Source organism: Homarus americanus, unplaced genomic scaffold (assembly GCF_018991925.1).
Source record: "Homarus americanus isolate GMGI-L3 unplaced genomic scaffold, GMGI_Hamer_2.0 scaffold50608, whole genome shotgun sequence".
NCBI classification, from domain to species: domain Eukaryota; kingdom Metazoa; phylum Arthropoda; class Malacostraca; order Decapoda; family Nephropidae; genus Homarus; species Homarus americanus.
In genome coordinates this window covers 717,486-732,405 of record NW_024737932.1, presented here as the reverse complement: position 1 = coordinate 732,405, position 14,920 = coordinate 717,486, and the positions used below count along the sequence as shown (strand labels likewise).

Here is a 14,920-nt window from a genome sequence, read left to right as displayed (position 1 = left end):
TAGTGACAGTGAGGGAGGGAGGGGAGGTGGGGGGTGAGGGGTGTAGAGTCCATGACAGGCCCAGGAGCAAGAGTGAGGCGATGGGTTGTGGCAGTGGTGTCTGTGCTCTCGTCTAAAACCAATGAAGATGCCGAGGATTCTTCAACATTCTCCCGTAATTAATCCTTAAGGTCGCTGCCTGTTTCTTCAGCCCGGCGCCACACTGCCATCGGGGACCAAGTCACAGCAGGAATGTCGTATTATTTGTTACTGACGCCCACTAATTTCTCGTCTCATTTAAAGTCTTGCCAGATCTTCTACAACTAAGACGTTTAATTTATTTAGTGTTACAATGGCTACTCTTAGGTGAGGGTAAGTATACATACGCCTTTAACACCAACAATGGAATATACATTGTAGTTATTGTTGTTGTTTTTTAGAAGAGTTTGACCTGTAAATTCTCCGTTTACTAAGCTGCAGGTAGTATACAGAGAGACAGGAGGGAAGGAGTGTATAGTCTTATCTTAGGTGTATTCATTGTGAATAGAAACGTTTTAATTGTGTAGGATTTCCAAGTATTCATCACGTCTACGGGTCATATTTATCCTAGTATTTTTACGCATCGATTTAGTTATGACTTGTTGGGTACGAGAGTGTCTGGTGCGTATTAACGTGTATGATACTCGTCCAATACATGTACTTATTCGATTTTCCGTATCTTTCCCTTGGCCATTTAAACCCACAAGCAGTCTCAGTTCTCCTTATTCATATCCCGAGTAAACAAGTTGTGTTTAGTGTGTGAAAACTGTACAAGTATAAATAGTTTCTGTGTTGTCGTAAATGTTGGGAGTCGCTCTTTCCCGATATGGATTGGCTAAGACCGATCGAAGCTGATAAAGGCAAAGCTCTGTGTATTTTAGCTGCTCGGTTTAACAAGTGTGAAGACGAGCTCGGTTTAACAAGTATGAAGACGAGCTCGGTTTAGAAAAGTGTGATGAAGTCCAACTAGTTTTAACAAGTGTGGAGAACTAGAGATGTGGTTTAACAAGTAGTGTGATGAAGCAAACTAGTTTTAACGAGTTTGAAGAACGAGAGAGATGGGTTTTAACAAGTGTGAAAACGAACTCGGTTTAACAAGTGTGATGAAGACAAGCTAGTTTTAACAAGTGGAGAGAGAGAGAGAGAGAGAGAGAGAGAGAGAGGCGGGTTTTAACGAGTGAGAGAGAGAGAGAGAGGCGGGTTTTAACGAGTGTGAACAAATGCACAACAACAACGCGAATCTGGACAAGGGAAACAGCGCCTCGGGGGAAACACAGGCCTGAAAGACATGTGTTATGGAGCTTGTTTTTAAGCCCGGGATCTGTTGGGTGTTGTTATGGTACGTCTCTCTCTCTCTCTCTCTCTCTCTCTCTCTCTCTCTCTCTCTCTCTCTCTCTCTCTCATTTATCGACTCCTTCCCTAAACTAGATTTTTATTCGACTATACTGTATATATTGTACAGGGTGTTCCAAAATTCAACCCGGATGTGTCAGTAGTGTAAACAAACTTAAAATTTAGACACCCTGTATTATTGATATTTTGTTTAATGATTTACTTGGATGAATTTACAGCTGATTTTGGGGGGTTTTTTGTTCATGATTTTTTTTGTTTTTTTACTTTGGTCATTTGTGGTTTTGTGTTATGTCCAGTTACCAGTTATTGGCCCTTGTCTTGACTGTCACTCATACCTTGACTGTCACTCGTACCTTGACTGTCACTCGTACCTTGACTGTCACTCGTACCTTGACTGTCACTCGTACCTTTGACTGTCACTCATACCTTAACTGTCACTCATACCTTGACTGTCACTCATACCTTAAACTGTCACTCATGTTTTGACTGTCACTCTTACCTTGACTGTCACTCGTACCTTGACTGTCACTCATACCTTGACTGTCACACTCTCTCTGTCACCTCATGTCACTCATACCTATACTGTCACTCATACCTATGTCACTGTCACTCATGTTTCACCTGACTGTCACTCATACCTTGACTGTCACTCATACCTTGACTGTCACTCGTACCATTGACTGTCACTCATACCTTGACTGTCACTCATACCTCTACCTTGACTGTCACTCACCTGACTGTCTTACCTTGACTGTCACTCACCTGACTGTCACTCATGCCTTGACTGTCACTCATGCCTTGACTGTCACTCATACCTTGACTGTCACTCATAATCCCACTCTCTGTCAATTAAGTGTCTGGTGGGGCGAACCTAAGATGGTCAACAACATCCTTTTCCTCCTCTTCCTCCTCCTCTTCTTCCTCCTCCTCTTCTTCCTCCTCCTCTTTTTCATCCTCCTCTTCCTCCTTCTCCTTCCCTCCTCTTCTTCCTCCCATTCCTTTGTGCTAATCTCGTCTGTAAGTTGTATCTGTAGTGTGTGTGTGTGTGTGTGTGTGTGTGTGTGTGTGTGTGTGTGTGTGTGTGAAGTAATCTGATGGGATTCTATTTAATATTACAAAAATATTAATAATTTCCTCACCTCAGCAATTAATTATATTTACTTAAGTCTTACACTGAAAGTAAACAATAAATTCTATACTTTTTACATAATCATACTAAAAGTATATAATATTTTTTATAGGTTTTGCTATAAAATTATTCTTTGGCTTAATATATGATCATGAGGCTATATTAATGTTGATATATATATAATGGATTAAATATTTATCATAAACATTGTAGGTATTTAAACATTTAATCTTGAAATAGATAATAAATAATAAAATAAATCATAAACATGTAAACAGACAATAATGACAATTTTAAACGATATATTACTTTAGTTTTTGAAGTGAGTTTAGTGTAATTTCCTGTGATTTCTGGTGATTTAAATGACTCTCGCAAAATACTTTCATTTTACTCCAGCTGATGAATAATCTCCTCGAGTTTGACCTCCACCCTCTCAAGTAGACCAATCCTGAGAGGTCACGCATCCTAGTTCGTGACGTCACAATCCTCTTATGCTTAACTAAAGACCTGTGTCATTTAGAGTTACATAGGCGTCTCCTTGTTAAAATTACCATCTTTTTTTGGGTGGGTGGGTAGGTGGGTGTGGGGTGGGTGGGTGAATGGGTGGGTGTGGGGTGGGTGAAATAGATGGGGGTCTGGGAATTAAGTCTTAAAAGAAAAATCTGATTTAAAATGTTGACGATTTTTTTTTTTGCTTTTTTATATGGAAAAGTTTCAATGCCAAAACTGTCGTTATTGTCTGTTTTATTTATTTAGTGTGTGTGTGTGTGTGTGTGTGTGTGTGTGTGTGTGTGTGTGTGTGTCCTTCCTTTCAGTTGCATATTAAGTAATTGTTGTCTCCTGGGACTGAACACGTATTGTACTTGACTGCTCCAAGTCCCGCCCTCTTTTCTTATTATTTATCCTCTTTTATTTAGAATTCTTATTTATTATTCATTCTCTTCTTTATTCCTTCACCTTTATTTTCATTTCTCCTCTTTCTCTAATTGTGTTATTTACTGTTCTTGTCCTTCTTTCTTCACACTTAATCATCCACTTTACGCTTATTCCCTCTTTCTTAAGTCTGTCTTCTTAATTGTCGTCTTTATTTGATCCTTTATTTTCACTCTTCTCAGTTTTATTCATTATTTCACTTCCCAATGTTTGTTCTCAGCTTCGTTTTTGTTTCTTTTTGTTGTTGTTGTTTGTCTTTGTGTTTTTTATTTTGTTCATCATCATCATCATCATCATCATCATCATCATCATCATCATGTCGTTTTAACACCTCTGATAATCGTTTGTTTTCTTAACCTCATTTTAAAGTCATTATATTTAATCTCCTGCAATTCATTATTTTAACCCAACCGTCTTTTTTCTCTCTAGTGACGAGATGAAAGAGGAGGTGGCAGAAGAGGAAGAAGAAGAGGTGGAAGAAGAGGTGGAAGAAGAGGTGGAAGAAGAGGTGGAAGAATAGTCGGTAAGTCGGAGTTTGTTTTCTAAATGTTCTCTCTTGTAGGTTAATTATTCCTCACAAGGTGTTTAAGCTTATGTCCGTACGTATTATAATCTGTGACAAGTGTTCGTGGGGGAAAATATTTAAGAGATTCAATGCTATTTTATAAGAGGATTAAATTCTCTCTCGGGATTAGATTAAGATTCTTGTTGACGTTGGGTAAAATATGTTAGAATATTTATATTTTTTTTTAAGTTAATTTTCGATGTTAGTTTAGTTTTCGTACGTTAATGTTATGGTGTATTAAGTAATTTGTTCATTTAATACCATATTATTTTAAGGTAAGTTTATTTAAAAATCCTTACAGTTTTAGGTAGTTTTAGGTCAATGTTTAAAGTTAGATTTATCACATACGTACTTTTGTTATTGTTTAATCTTATATAAATCTGGTTTGTCTGTTAATCCAGCTGTTTCACTATAAGCTATACCCAGTAAACAAAAGGCGTTACCGTACTCTTGCCCTCTGTTTGGCCGTGTACTTACTGGGGTGGGTAACACTAGTGGGATGATGAGTGAAGCGGTCTAGGAAGGTGGAAAAAAAAAGTTGCTGATTGGAATATAAAAGTGAAATAATAGTTTAAAATAAAATTAATAGGGATATAATAAAATGCGTGTGTGTGTGTTTTGGTGTTTGGATATGTTTATTATAAGGAATTTAGGTACATCATTATTTGAGGCATCTTGTGACGACGATAAGTTAACTGATGTATATGTACTGGTGGGTCGTGTTGTCATCGCTGTGGGGCGTGTTGGCACCACCGTGGGTCATCTTGGCACCACCGTGGGTCATCTTGGCACCACCGTGGGTCATCTTGGCACTACCGTGGGTCATCTTGGCACTACCGTGGGTTATATATGAGCTTCCTGTGGGTCATGGAAGAGTACCAGAGGGAAGACCTTTTAAGATAAGGCCTAATCATATCTTTATTCTTCATGGTTGACCTGTAATAGCTCTTAATGATGTACTTTCGTGTGAGTACATCCTGGTGACGTCATCATTGTTATTGTTGATGGCTTAACAGGTAACATTGATGATGTATCACTCTTGTTCAGTTGCAGGTGAGGTAATCACGTTGTCATCTGGAAACACCTGGCCTCGTTATACCTGTATCTTATTAATAGTGTGTATGCAGCTCTATGAATACCACATCTATAACTAACTGATCGACTGACTGAAATAACTTTTTTGTCGACGATTTAATGACGCAATATATAAACACTACTTGATTATCTATGTTTAAACTCGTCCAATCTTCAGTGTACTGCTAAACATTTATATGTCTAGGGAATCATTGTATTTTTCTGTACTGCAATGTGGTTAAAATTTAGTTAAGTAATGCTGAAGAAATTTAGTACATGCAATAACACCTAAATTTTTTTGTAGGCCTATTTTTATTGAGTTTTAATTAAAGGAATATTATCCATATAGTAAATCCACATAATACTGTACCGAGTACGTGAAGTTAGCTTTCATTTTTCACATCATTCAGAATTTGACCCCAAGCAAATTATACTGTAAGTTTAATGTCTAAGAGAAAATAATAAAATAGTGTGTTAGTATTGGCGGAAGGGTATTGTCATCACCCATGCTGTCTGTGTGTGTGGGGGAGATGTGGGGAGATATGGGTGGGTGGTGGGTAAGAGAGATGGGTGGGTGTGTGTGTATAAACGTGGTAACCATCCTCAGTAACACTATAAGACACATCCATGTAAGGTCAACATAAGGTGAATAAGGTCAAGGAATTAAATACAACTTGGGTCAAACTGCCCTTCGTTATCTGCACCGAATAGTATGTTTAACGAGTGCTGGAATGATACTATACCCAGCTCGTTAACCACTTGGAGGGGAGGGGGGGGGGTGCATACTTGTCACTGTGTCTTGATCAAATAGGCCCTTAGTCTTATTAGGCCCCATTCTTAGTAGGTCCAAGTCTTAGTAGGTCCAAGTCTTAATTGGTCTCCCAAGTCTTAGTAGGTCTCCCAAGTCTTAGTAGGTCTCCCAAGTCTTAGTAGGTCTCCCAAGTCTTATTAGGTCCCCAGTCTTTTGTAGGTCCCTTTCTTAGTTGGTCCCAAGTCTTAGTAGGTGGCAATCTTAGTAGGTCCCCAGTCTTAGTAGGTCCCCAGTCTTAGTAGGTCCCCAGTCTCAGTAGGTCCAAGTCTTAGCAGGTGCCAATCTTAGTAGGTCTCCCAAGTCTTAGTAGGTCCCCAGTTTTAGTAGGTCTACTAAGTCTTATTAGGTCCCCAGTCTTAGTAGGTCCCTTTCTTAGTAGGTCCCAAGTCTTAGTAGGTGCCAATCTTAGTAGGTCCCCAGTCTTAGTAGGTCCCCAGTCTTAGTAGGTCCCCAGTCTCAGTAGGTCCCCAGTCTTAGTAGGTCCAAGTCTTAGCAGGTGCCAATCTTAGTAGGTCTCCCAAGTCTTAGTAGGTCCCCAGTCTTAGTAGGTCCCCAGTCTTAGTAGGTCCCCAGTCTTAGTAGGTCCCCAGTCTTAGTAGGTCCTCGGTACTTCATAGTGCACAGGTCACCCTTCACATGACCTGTAAATATATTGTTTTATGTATCATATGACCTGAAAGTATACTAGTCTTTTTCCAAGTTACCTGAAAGTATATTATTCATTATCCAAGTTACCTGAAAGTATATTAGTCCTTATCCAAGTTACCTGAAAGTATATTAGTCCTTATCCAAGTTACCTGAAAGTATATTAGTCATTATCCAAGTTACCTGAAAGTATACAAATATATTTCTCATCGTTCATATAACTAACACCGCATCAGTCTTTCCCTTCGTGACTTGAAAATATGGAAAACATCGTCCTTATGAGATGACCTGAAATTTACTGGTCATCATTCGTGTGACCTGAATAGTATGGTAAGTGCAGGTACATTGTTTATCTAATATGACCATAAAGTGTACTGAATCACCATCTACGACCCTTAAAAATGTAAAGAAGAAAAAAATGTATTGGTGAATTTATTGTAGTTGCGTGGTTTGAGGTATCTTGTCACGTAGAGTTGAAATTATTGAAAAATATTAACTATTTTTAATGTGACCTGAAAGAGCATCAGTTATCAGGTCATCTATACACAGGTCATCCTCCAGGTGACCTGAGTATTTTTAGGACAGTACTGTATATATACAGTTTAACTTCTGTGACCTGAAAGTTTTACAAGTTACTGAAATTAATTACGTTTATTGGTTTACCTGTATAAATGAATCGTATAGTGTTTGAGTTACTATATGACGTGTGGGTGTGGCGGCCAAGTGGATACAACACTCGCTGCCCGTCACATTTGCCCTTGGTTCGCACCCAGGGAACACCCCACAGTCAACCGAGCTATAACGAGTACCTAAGTTTACAGTTGAGGAAGTGAAGGTGGTGGAATGCAGTGCCGGCCATGTTGCCTCCTTGTGTATACAGTGTACTATATCCACACTGCTCCTGAAAACTAATAACCACGACTATTTTCAGGTCATTAATCGTCGAACCTTAAAGTATACATGGAATACATTAGTTATACCTGAAACTTGGCACCTGTCTTAATGGTTTCAGGTCATTATCCACGTGACCTGAAACCATACAAGTCATCAGCATTTTGACCTAGGAGTAAAGGTTGTCGTCATTGTCGTGTTCATCTGCAGCGGTCATCAGCCTTAGTGCTCTCACGTCCCACGTGGCCACGATTGTACAGATTATCTCTATGGTGGGAGTTCACATCAGCTAGGTCATGTCAGGTCACGCCAGCTTGATCATGTCAGGTCTCACCAAGTGGCCCATGACAGGATGGACCAGCTGATCCAGTTCATGTCATATCAGCTGGTTCAGGTCATGTCAACTGGTACAGGTCATGTCATACCAATTGGCTCATGTCAAGCTCCACCAATGGGTTCATTTTAGGTCCACCAGTTGCCCTCTTGGCAGCTGGCCCAAGTCAGGTTATAGTGATTGGTCATGTCAAGCCACACCAGCTGGGCTCTCTTAGGATACCAGCTGGATCATCTCAGGTCAACCAAGTGGTATGTTTTAGGTAATACCAATTTGTCATGTCAGGTCAGCAGCTGTACCATACCAGGTCACCAGTCAGGCTGTCAGCTGGACCACATCATCTACCTGTGTCACGTGATGTCACACCAGCAGACCTATATGAGGTCACACCAGCTGAATCATGTGAGACCACACCAGCTGACTCATGAGGTTGCTCCAGCTGACTATTGTGAGGTCACACCAGCTGACTCACGTGAGGTCACACCAGCTAACTCACGTGAGGTCACACCAGCTGACTCACGTGAGGTCACACCAGCTAACTCACGTGAGGTCACACCAGCTGACTCATGTGAGGTCACACCAGCTGACTCACGTGAGGTCACACCAGCTGACTCACGTGAGGTCACACCAGCTGACTCATGTGAGGTCACACCAGCTGACTCACAGGTCACACCAGCTGAACGTCATGACTCATGTCAGGTCACACCAGCTAACTCATGAGGTCACACCAGCTGACTAATGTAAGATCACACCAGTTGACTCATGTAAGGTCACACCAGCTAACTCATGTGAGGTCACACCAACTGACTCGTGTAAGGTCACACCAGCTGACTAATGTAGGGTCACACCAGTTGACGCGTGTAAGGTCACACCAGCTGACTCACGTGAGGTCACACCAGCTAACTCACGTGAGGTCACACCAGCTGACTCACGTGAGGTCACACCAGCTAACTCACGTGAGGTCACACCAGCTAACTCACGTGAGGTCACACCAGTTGACTCATGTGAGGTCACACCAGCTGACTCATGTGAGGTCACACCAGATGACTCATGTAAGGTCACACCAGTTGACTCATGTGAGGTCACACCAGCTAACTCATGTGAGGTCACACCAGCTGACTCATGTGAGGTCACACCAGTTGACTCATGTGAGGTCACACCAGATGACTAATGTAAGGACTCACACCAGTTGACTCATGTGAGGTCACACCAGCTGACTCATGTGAGGTCACACCAGATGACTAATGTAAGGTCACACCAGATGACTAATGTAAGGTCACACCAGTTGACTCATGTGAGGTCACACCAGTTGACTCATGTGAGGTCACACCAGTTGACTAATGTAAGGTCACACCAGTTGACTCATGTGAGGTCACACCAGCTGACTCATGTGAGGTCACACCAGCTAACTCATGTAAGGTCACACCAGCTGACTCATTCACACCAGTTGACTCATGTGAGGTCACACCAGTTTGACTCATGTGAGGTCACAGTACTCATGTAAGGTCACACCAGCTGACTCATGTGAGGTCACACCAGCTGACTCATGTGAGGTCACTCCAGTTGACTCATGTGAGGTCACACCAGCTGACTCATGTAAGGTCACACCAGTTGACTCATGTGAGGTCACACCAGTTGACGCAAGTGAGGTCACACCAGTTGACTCATGTGAGGTCACACCTGCTGGTTCACGTCAGGTGACACCAGCTGGTTCACCTTCAGGTGACACCAGCTGGTTCATGTCAGGTGACACCAGCTGGTTCATGGCAGGTGACACCAGCTGGTTCATGGCAGGTGACACCAGCTGGTTCATGTCAGATGACACCAGCTGGTTCATGTCAGGTGACACCAGCTGGTTCATGGCAGATGACACCAGCTGGTTCATGGCAGATGACACCAGCTGGTTCATGGCAGATGACACCAGCTACTTCATGGCAGGTGACACCAGCATGTTCATGTCAGGTGACACCAGCTGGTTCATGTCAGGTGACACCAGCTGATTCATGTCAGATGACACCAGCTGGTTCATGGCAGATGACACCAGCTGGTTCATGTCAGGTGACACCAACTGGTTTATGGCAGATGACACCAGCTACTTCATGTCAGGTGACACCAACTGGTTTATGTCAGGTGACTCCAGCTGGATAACAGCTGGGTCATGTCAGGTGACACCAGCTGGTTTGTTAGGTGACACCAGCTGGTTCATGTCAGGTGACACCAGCTGGTTCGTGTCAGGTGACACCAGCTGGTTCGTGTCAGGTGACACCAGCTGGATCATGTCAGGTGACACCAGCTGGTTCATGTCAGGTGACACCAGCTGGCTCATGTCACGGGGGACACTAGCTGGGTTATGTCAGGTGACACCAGCTGGTTCATGTCAGGTGACACTAACTGGGTCATGTCAGGTGACACCAGCCGCTTTTTAGGTGACATCAGTTGTTTCCTGTCAGTTCATACCAGCTTATTCATATCAGGTTAGACCAGCTGGACCACCATCTGGACTATGGGTTGTCACCAACTGGACCACATCAGAACACTTGTTAGACTATGTCAGGTCACCAGCTGAACCACGTTAATACACCAGCTCGAGCACGTGAAGTCACCATCTGGACCATGTCAGCTAACCAGCTCTCCTATTTGGTGTTACACCACATAGGTCACATCAAGTCACATCAACTAATCCACAAGGTTACACCAGATGGCCGGCCTCAGGTCACGCCAGCTGACCCACTTCAGGTTGCACCAACTTGATCACGTGTGAACTCGGCAGCTAGTCCACGCCAGGTCACACCAGGTAGCCTACACCAGATCACGCCAGCTGGCTTACTTCAGGTCACACCAGGTGGCCCACATGAGAGCATCAACTGGGCTACAACAGGCCACCACCTAGCCTCAGCGAGCCACCTGCCACATGTGAGCCGCCAGCTCGAGCATGTGCGTGAGTAATCCACAGGTCGTGGCCAGCAGTGAGCAGAGCCAGCAGCAGGCCAGGCCAGGCCAGGCCAGGCAGTAGTGTGGTGGCGGGGCAGGTAAAGCCAGCGTGTGCAAGCATCACTGCTGGGAAACTGACAGCAGCTGGGATCGTGGGAGTTAAGTCCCTGGCGTCAACACAAACGCCAAGCATTGCTAGCAAAACCCAGTGCTTGCTACTCTGCGTTACAACATGTGCACGCCCATAGGCCTGGCTAGCCCAGCTGTTCCCTGATTGGCTGCCAGTCGTAGGCTTACAGTAGATACAATGCTACTCATTACCCCAGAACTAGACACAGCGGTGGAATATCCCGCTATTCTTTGCTCCGGCTGGCGTACGTAAGGGTCATACTGCTGAAGGAAGCAGAGGCCATTAAGATGAAGAAGGCGTTCAATATATTTGGTAAGGAGGTCGAGATAGCGGGGTTGGTGGTGGGAGGGGCCAGGAGGGCGGCTGCGCACTCTGACTCCGCCCACCCACCGCGCCGTTTAAGGAGCTCTCTTGCTCAGCCAATCAGCGTCACCCGATACTCGGCCTATCCCAGACGGCCTATCACCAAACTTTTTTTTAAAACTGGACGTTATTACTTGGGGGGAAATGAGGCTGAAAACTGAAGTAGATGCTTGCTAGTTGAAATTCTAATTACTTCTTGTGTTCATCTAGCAAACAGTTTGACCCGTGGCAAGTTTAAAATGAATAAAACATCATTCTATTTGAGTGGTCACCTAGTGGTCATCACACCAACTGGACTGCAACTAAACTGCAGGCGGGCCTGGTAATGCACTTACAGCAGCACTGCACTCCCAACAGCCTTTACACAGCTTTGATCCCCCTCTCTTTGCAACTGACCGTTAAGCGCGTCCTTTCCCGCGGTATTATGATGCAAACTAGGCCGTGCATTGTGCCTGCATGCCATGGGAGGGCGCAGCTTGTGGGCCAGTGTCCAGCGCGGGGACGTCCCGGGAACACAGTGCCTCCGTCACGTGCCTGCTGCTGGCTACTGCTGGACCACCATCACGGCTGCCTACTACAGCGACGCTCCCGCCACGGGGCTGCCGTGGTGGCGTCTTGAGGCGCTGCTGGAGCTGCCTGCCTGCCGCGCCGCCCAGCCACGACACCGCCCGCCTCCTTAGTCACCTCCTCCTCCTACTCCTCGGCCTCCTCGGCGTCTCCCCAGCACCCGCGCGCCCCCGCCCGGCCGCCAGTGGGCAGGCCCAGCACCGCTGGCCGAGATGAGTGCGCTGCAAAACACGGGCGGCTGCGTCTTGAGGAGAAAAGGCCGGCCCCTTGCTCGCTGGAAAACAGGAAATGATCCACCTTGCTGCGTCGTCGCCCCAAAACTTGCGCCTTTTTGGCGCTGGCCGGCCCAAGAGTCGGCACTCGTCGAGACGGGCCTAAACTCCCCAGTCGCTTCGATCGCTCGGCCAGCTCAGCTCGCGGCCTCAGTCTAGCTAGCGTGGCGACGCGTGCAGTCTTGTGTTGGAGCGCCACCTAGGACACCGCCTCAGCCCCCGGCACCCGCCACTAGCGATGAACCCCACTTGACCCGCTCGCGCCCAACTGAACTGACCTCACCTCTTGCAACTTGGTGACCTCGATATACATTGCCTGACCTCGCCGCCCATTACGGGCTGACTTCTTCCGAATAGTTGGTGACCTCGCAAGCCTTCACGCTGGCTACCCACGGGTGTGACCTCCCACCCGCCACACTGGCTCCCCCCAACCCCATAGCCTCGCCTGACCTCTCAACGCCCATGCCCACAACATCTGACCCGGACGAGCCGCCTCCTAGAGCCATGGATTCTCCCGCGTATCCAGCCCCGTCTTTAGGGTCTCCTTCGTCTTACCCCCCACGGACTCTGGCTTCACCCTCCTTTACACCCAGACTCATGGAGTCTTCAGCCTTCCCCCCGCGGACTTCAGACTCTGCCTCGCTCTCAGCCAAGTTGGAGGCGCCCCCTTCCCCGCCAGTCTACCCACCAAGGAATATGGAGATGCCTTATGGCCAGCGACCTCTTCCAGAGCATCCTATGGGATACTCAAACTACTCGCCAGGATCATTCCCACCGTCTTCCGGGCCCTACGGTCCCCCTCCAGTGTCGTTTGCCTCGCTACCTCCCTCCTTCACGCCCTCATCTCTGGCGCCCTCGCTCTCCTCTACACCAGGATTCCCCCCATCAGGAGCTACTGGATCGCCTCCTCTGGAAGCTTTTGTACAGTTGCTTCTTGCAATGAACGTCGAAGATCAACTGAAGGTAGGTTGTGGAAAGTGTCTTCTGTGATCATTGTGTTGTGCCATGAGATAATTATGCAAATTGTCTGATTAAGACTTAGTGTTAAAGGGTGAAGAGTGAAATTACCAGCGATAAGAAACATTTTAGTCTGGTTTACAGTTCCGAAGTCTTAAGCAGTGTGTGTGATTCAAAGAAAGTGTGACCATGAACTTAAGATATAATAAAATAGAAGTGAGATTACTTTGTGATCTAGTACACATGAATGAGGTGTGTGCAAGTGACGCTCGATGCTAGTGAGTTGACTGGCACGTGTAGCTTGCCTGGCCCCACCCGTCAGCCCGCGCGCCAATTTTTAAACTTCGCGCGCTTTCTTCAGGTAGACACGGGCCGCCACACACAGTAGTGAGGGGAGAAATTGGCGCTCTTTTTTTTCTCATAATGTGTGTGCAACTAATTTGCTAGGCTTGGCTGATTTGTTGAGTTGTCCTCAGTGTTCCCCGGAAGATGACGTACCAGCAAGGATTTTTTCAAGTGATCTAGAACGCTACCAGTGTGACTTTTATGATGTAAATGTTATGTTTTTTCTCTTCTTTTATGTTGATAAATCAATACTCTGAGTAATAACACACACATGTATGTAAACACGGAGGATATTACTGTATTATGGAGGTAGTGATGAAAGTTGTGGTTAGGATGGATAACCCAAGATCAGTGTTTTCTTTTTTTTACATGTTTAAGGAACGCTTCTCCGACATAACACAACGGTGAATGATCGTCAAGTTTATGATATGTTTTTTGTAAATACTGGTTGACAAACATCCGTAAAAAGTAATCGCAGTTAAGCTTACCCTCTCTCCCCTTATCCCGTCATAGACCCTTCTGTAGCTACCTCATTTGCATATGAAATCTTAGCCTTTTTCTCCCTCCTTACCCAACAAAGACTCCCGTCCCGGGGACTCCAACCTCGCCCAGCAGGGACAGTCAGACCGTAGATTAAACAACCGTAGCCAAAAGAGAGGTAGAAGCTAAAGCAAGATTCCACCATTGAACATGCAACCATTAACCCTTAGCCATTACTGACAACCAGTTACCATTGAGGTCCCTACCATTAACTATTCGCGTGACCCTACCATTGTCTGTCTCAGGTTACCATACCTTCCCTTCTGTTCAATGAAACTCCATATGTCACTGTCAAGGACCCACAGAGTACAGGTCGGAGGTTAGTGCGTGTACAGTTATACACCTCTGTGGCTACTAATTTTTTTTCTTCTTCTTTTTAGCTCACTGTGAGATGTATTTAGATCAGTATTCGTTTAAGTGAATAGTAATAGCAAAAGCACTAGTGGTTTAAGGATGACAGATGGCAAACTAGATAGAATCCTCGGTCTGTGTGGATGACTCACCGAAATAATGTTGACATGCATTTTTTCCCTTCCTTCCTTCCTTTGATATATTTTTTGGGGGGGTACCTCACGACCAGGGATTTTTATCTCTTTTCTTTTCCTCTTGTTTATTCTTGCTATTTATCCCATCGCTTATTTATCCTGTATTTTCGTTATCTGATTCATTTGTGTTTTAATTATTTTTTATTTTGCTGCCTTTGTTATGATTGTTATGGTAGATTGTCATTCAGATGTGCATGATTGTTTACATTACCATCGTATTTTTTTTCTCAGCAAGTCTTTTGTTTTTGTTTATTGTTTATCTTTTTGTTTTCCTTGTTTTCTTTTGTCTTACTTGTTTCTTTCAGTTAATTATCTTTGTGTTTTTGTTTTTTGAGTTTAGTTTTAACTTTTGTTTTTTTGTTTTGTTTTTTCATGTTGGTGAAATGTAGAGGCTCTTGTTATTTTGTTTCTTAAACCTGATCTTTGTTTTATTTCATTCATTTGATTTTCTTTTAATTTCTTATTCTTTAGTTTCTTTCTCTTCTTGTTCTTTCTTTTTTTTCATTATTTGTTTATT

At 44.5% G+C, this 14,920-nt stretch overlaps 1 protein-coding gene across 1 annotated transcript; it reads left to right on the top strand.

Annotated features, from left to right (window-relative positions):
• The first annotated feature begins 12,520 nt into the window (after positions 1–12,520).
• On the top strand, positions 12,521–13,987 carry LOC121873620 (vegetative cell wall protein gp1-like). Its single transcript, XM_042377260.1, has 3 exons — positions 12,521–12,979; positions 13,450–13,524; positions 13,871–13,987. Exons 1-3 carry the CDS (start codon positions 12,521–12,523, stop codon positions 13,985–13,987), a joined length of 651 nt encoding a protein of 216 aa, XP_042233194.1.
• The last annotated feature ends 933 nt before the right edge of the window (positions 13,988–14,920 follow it).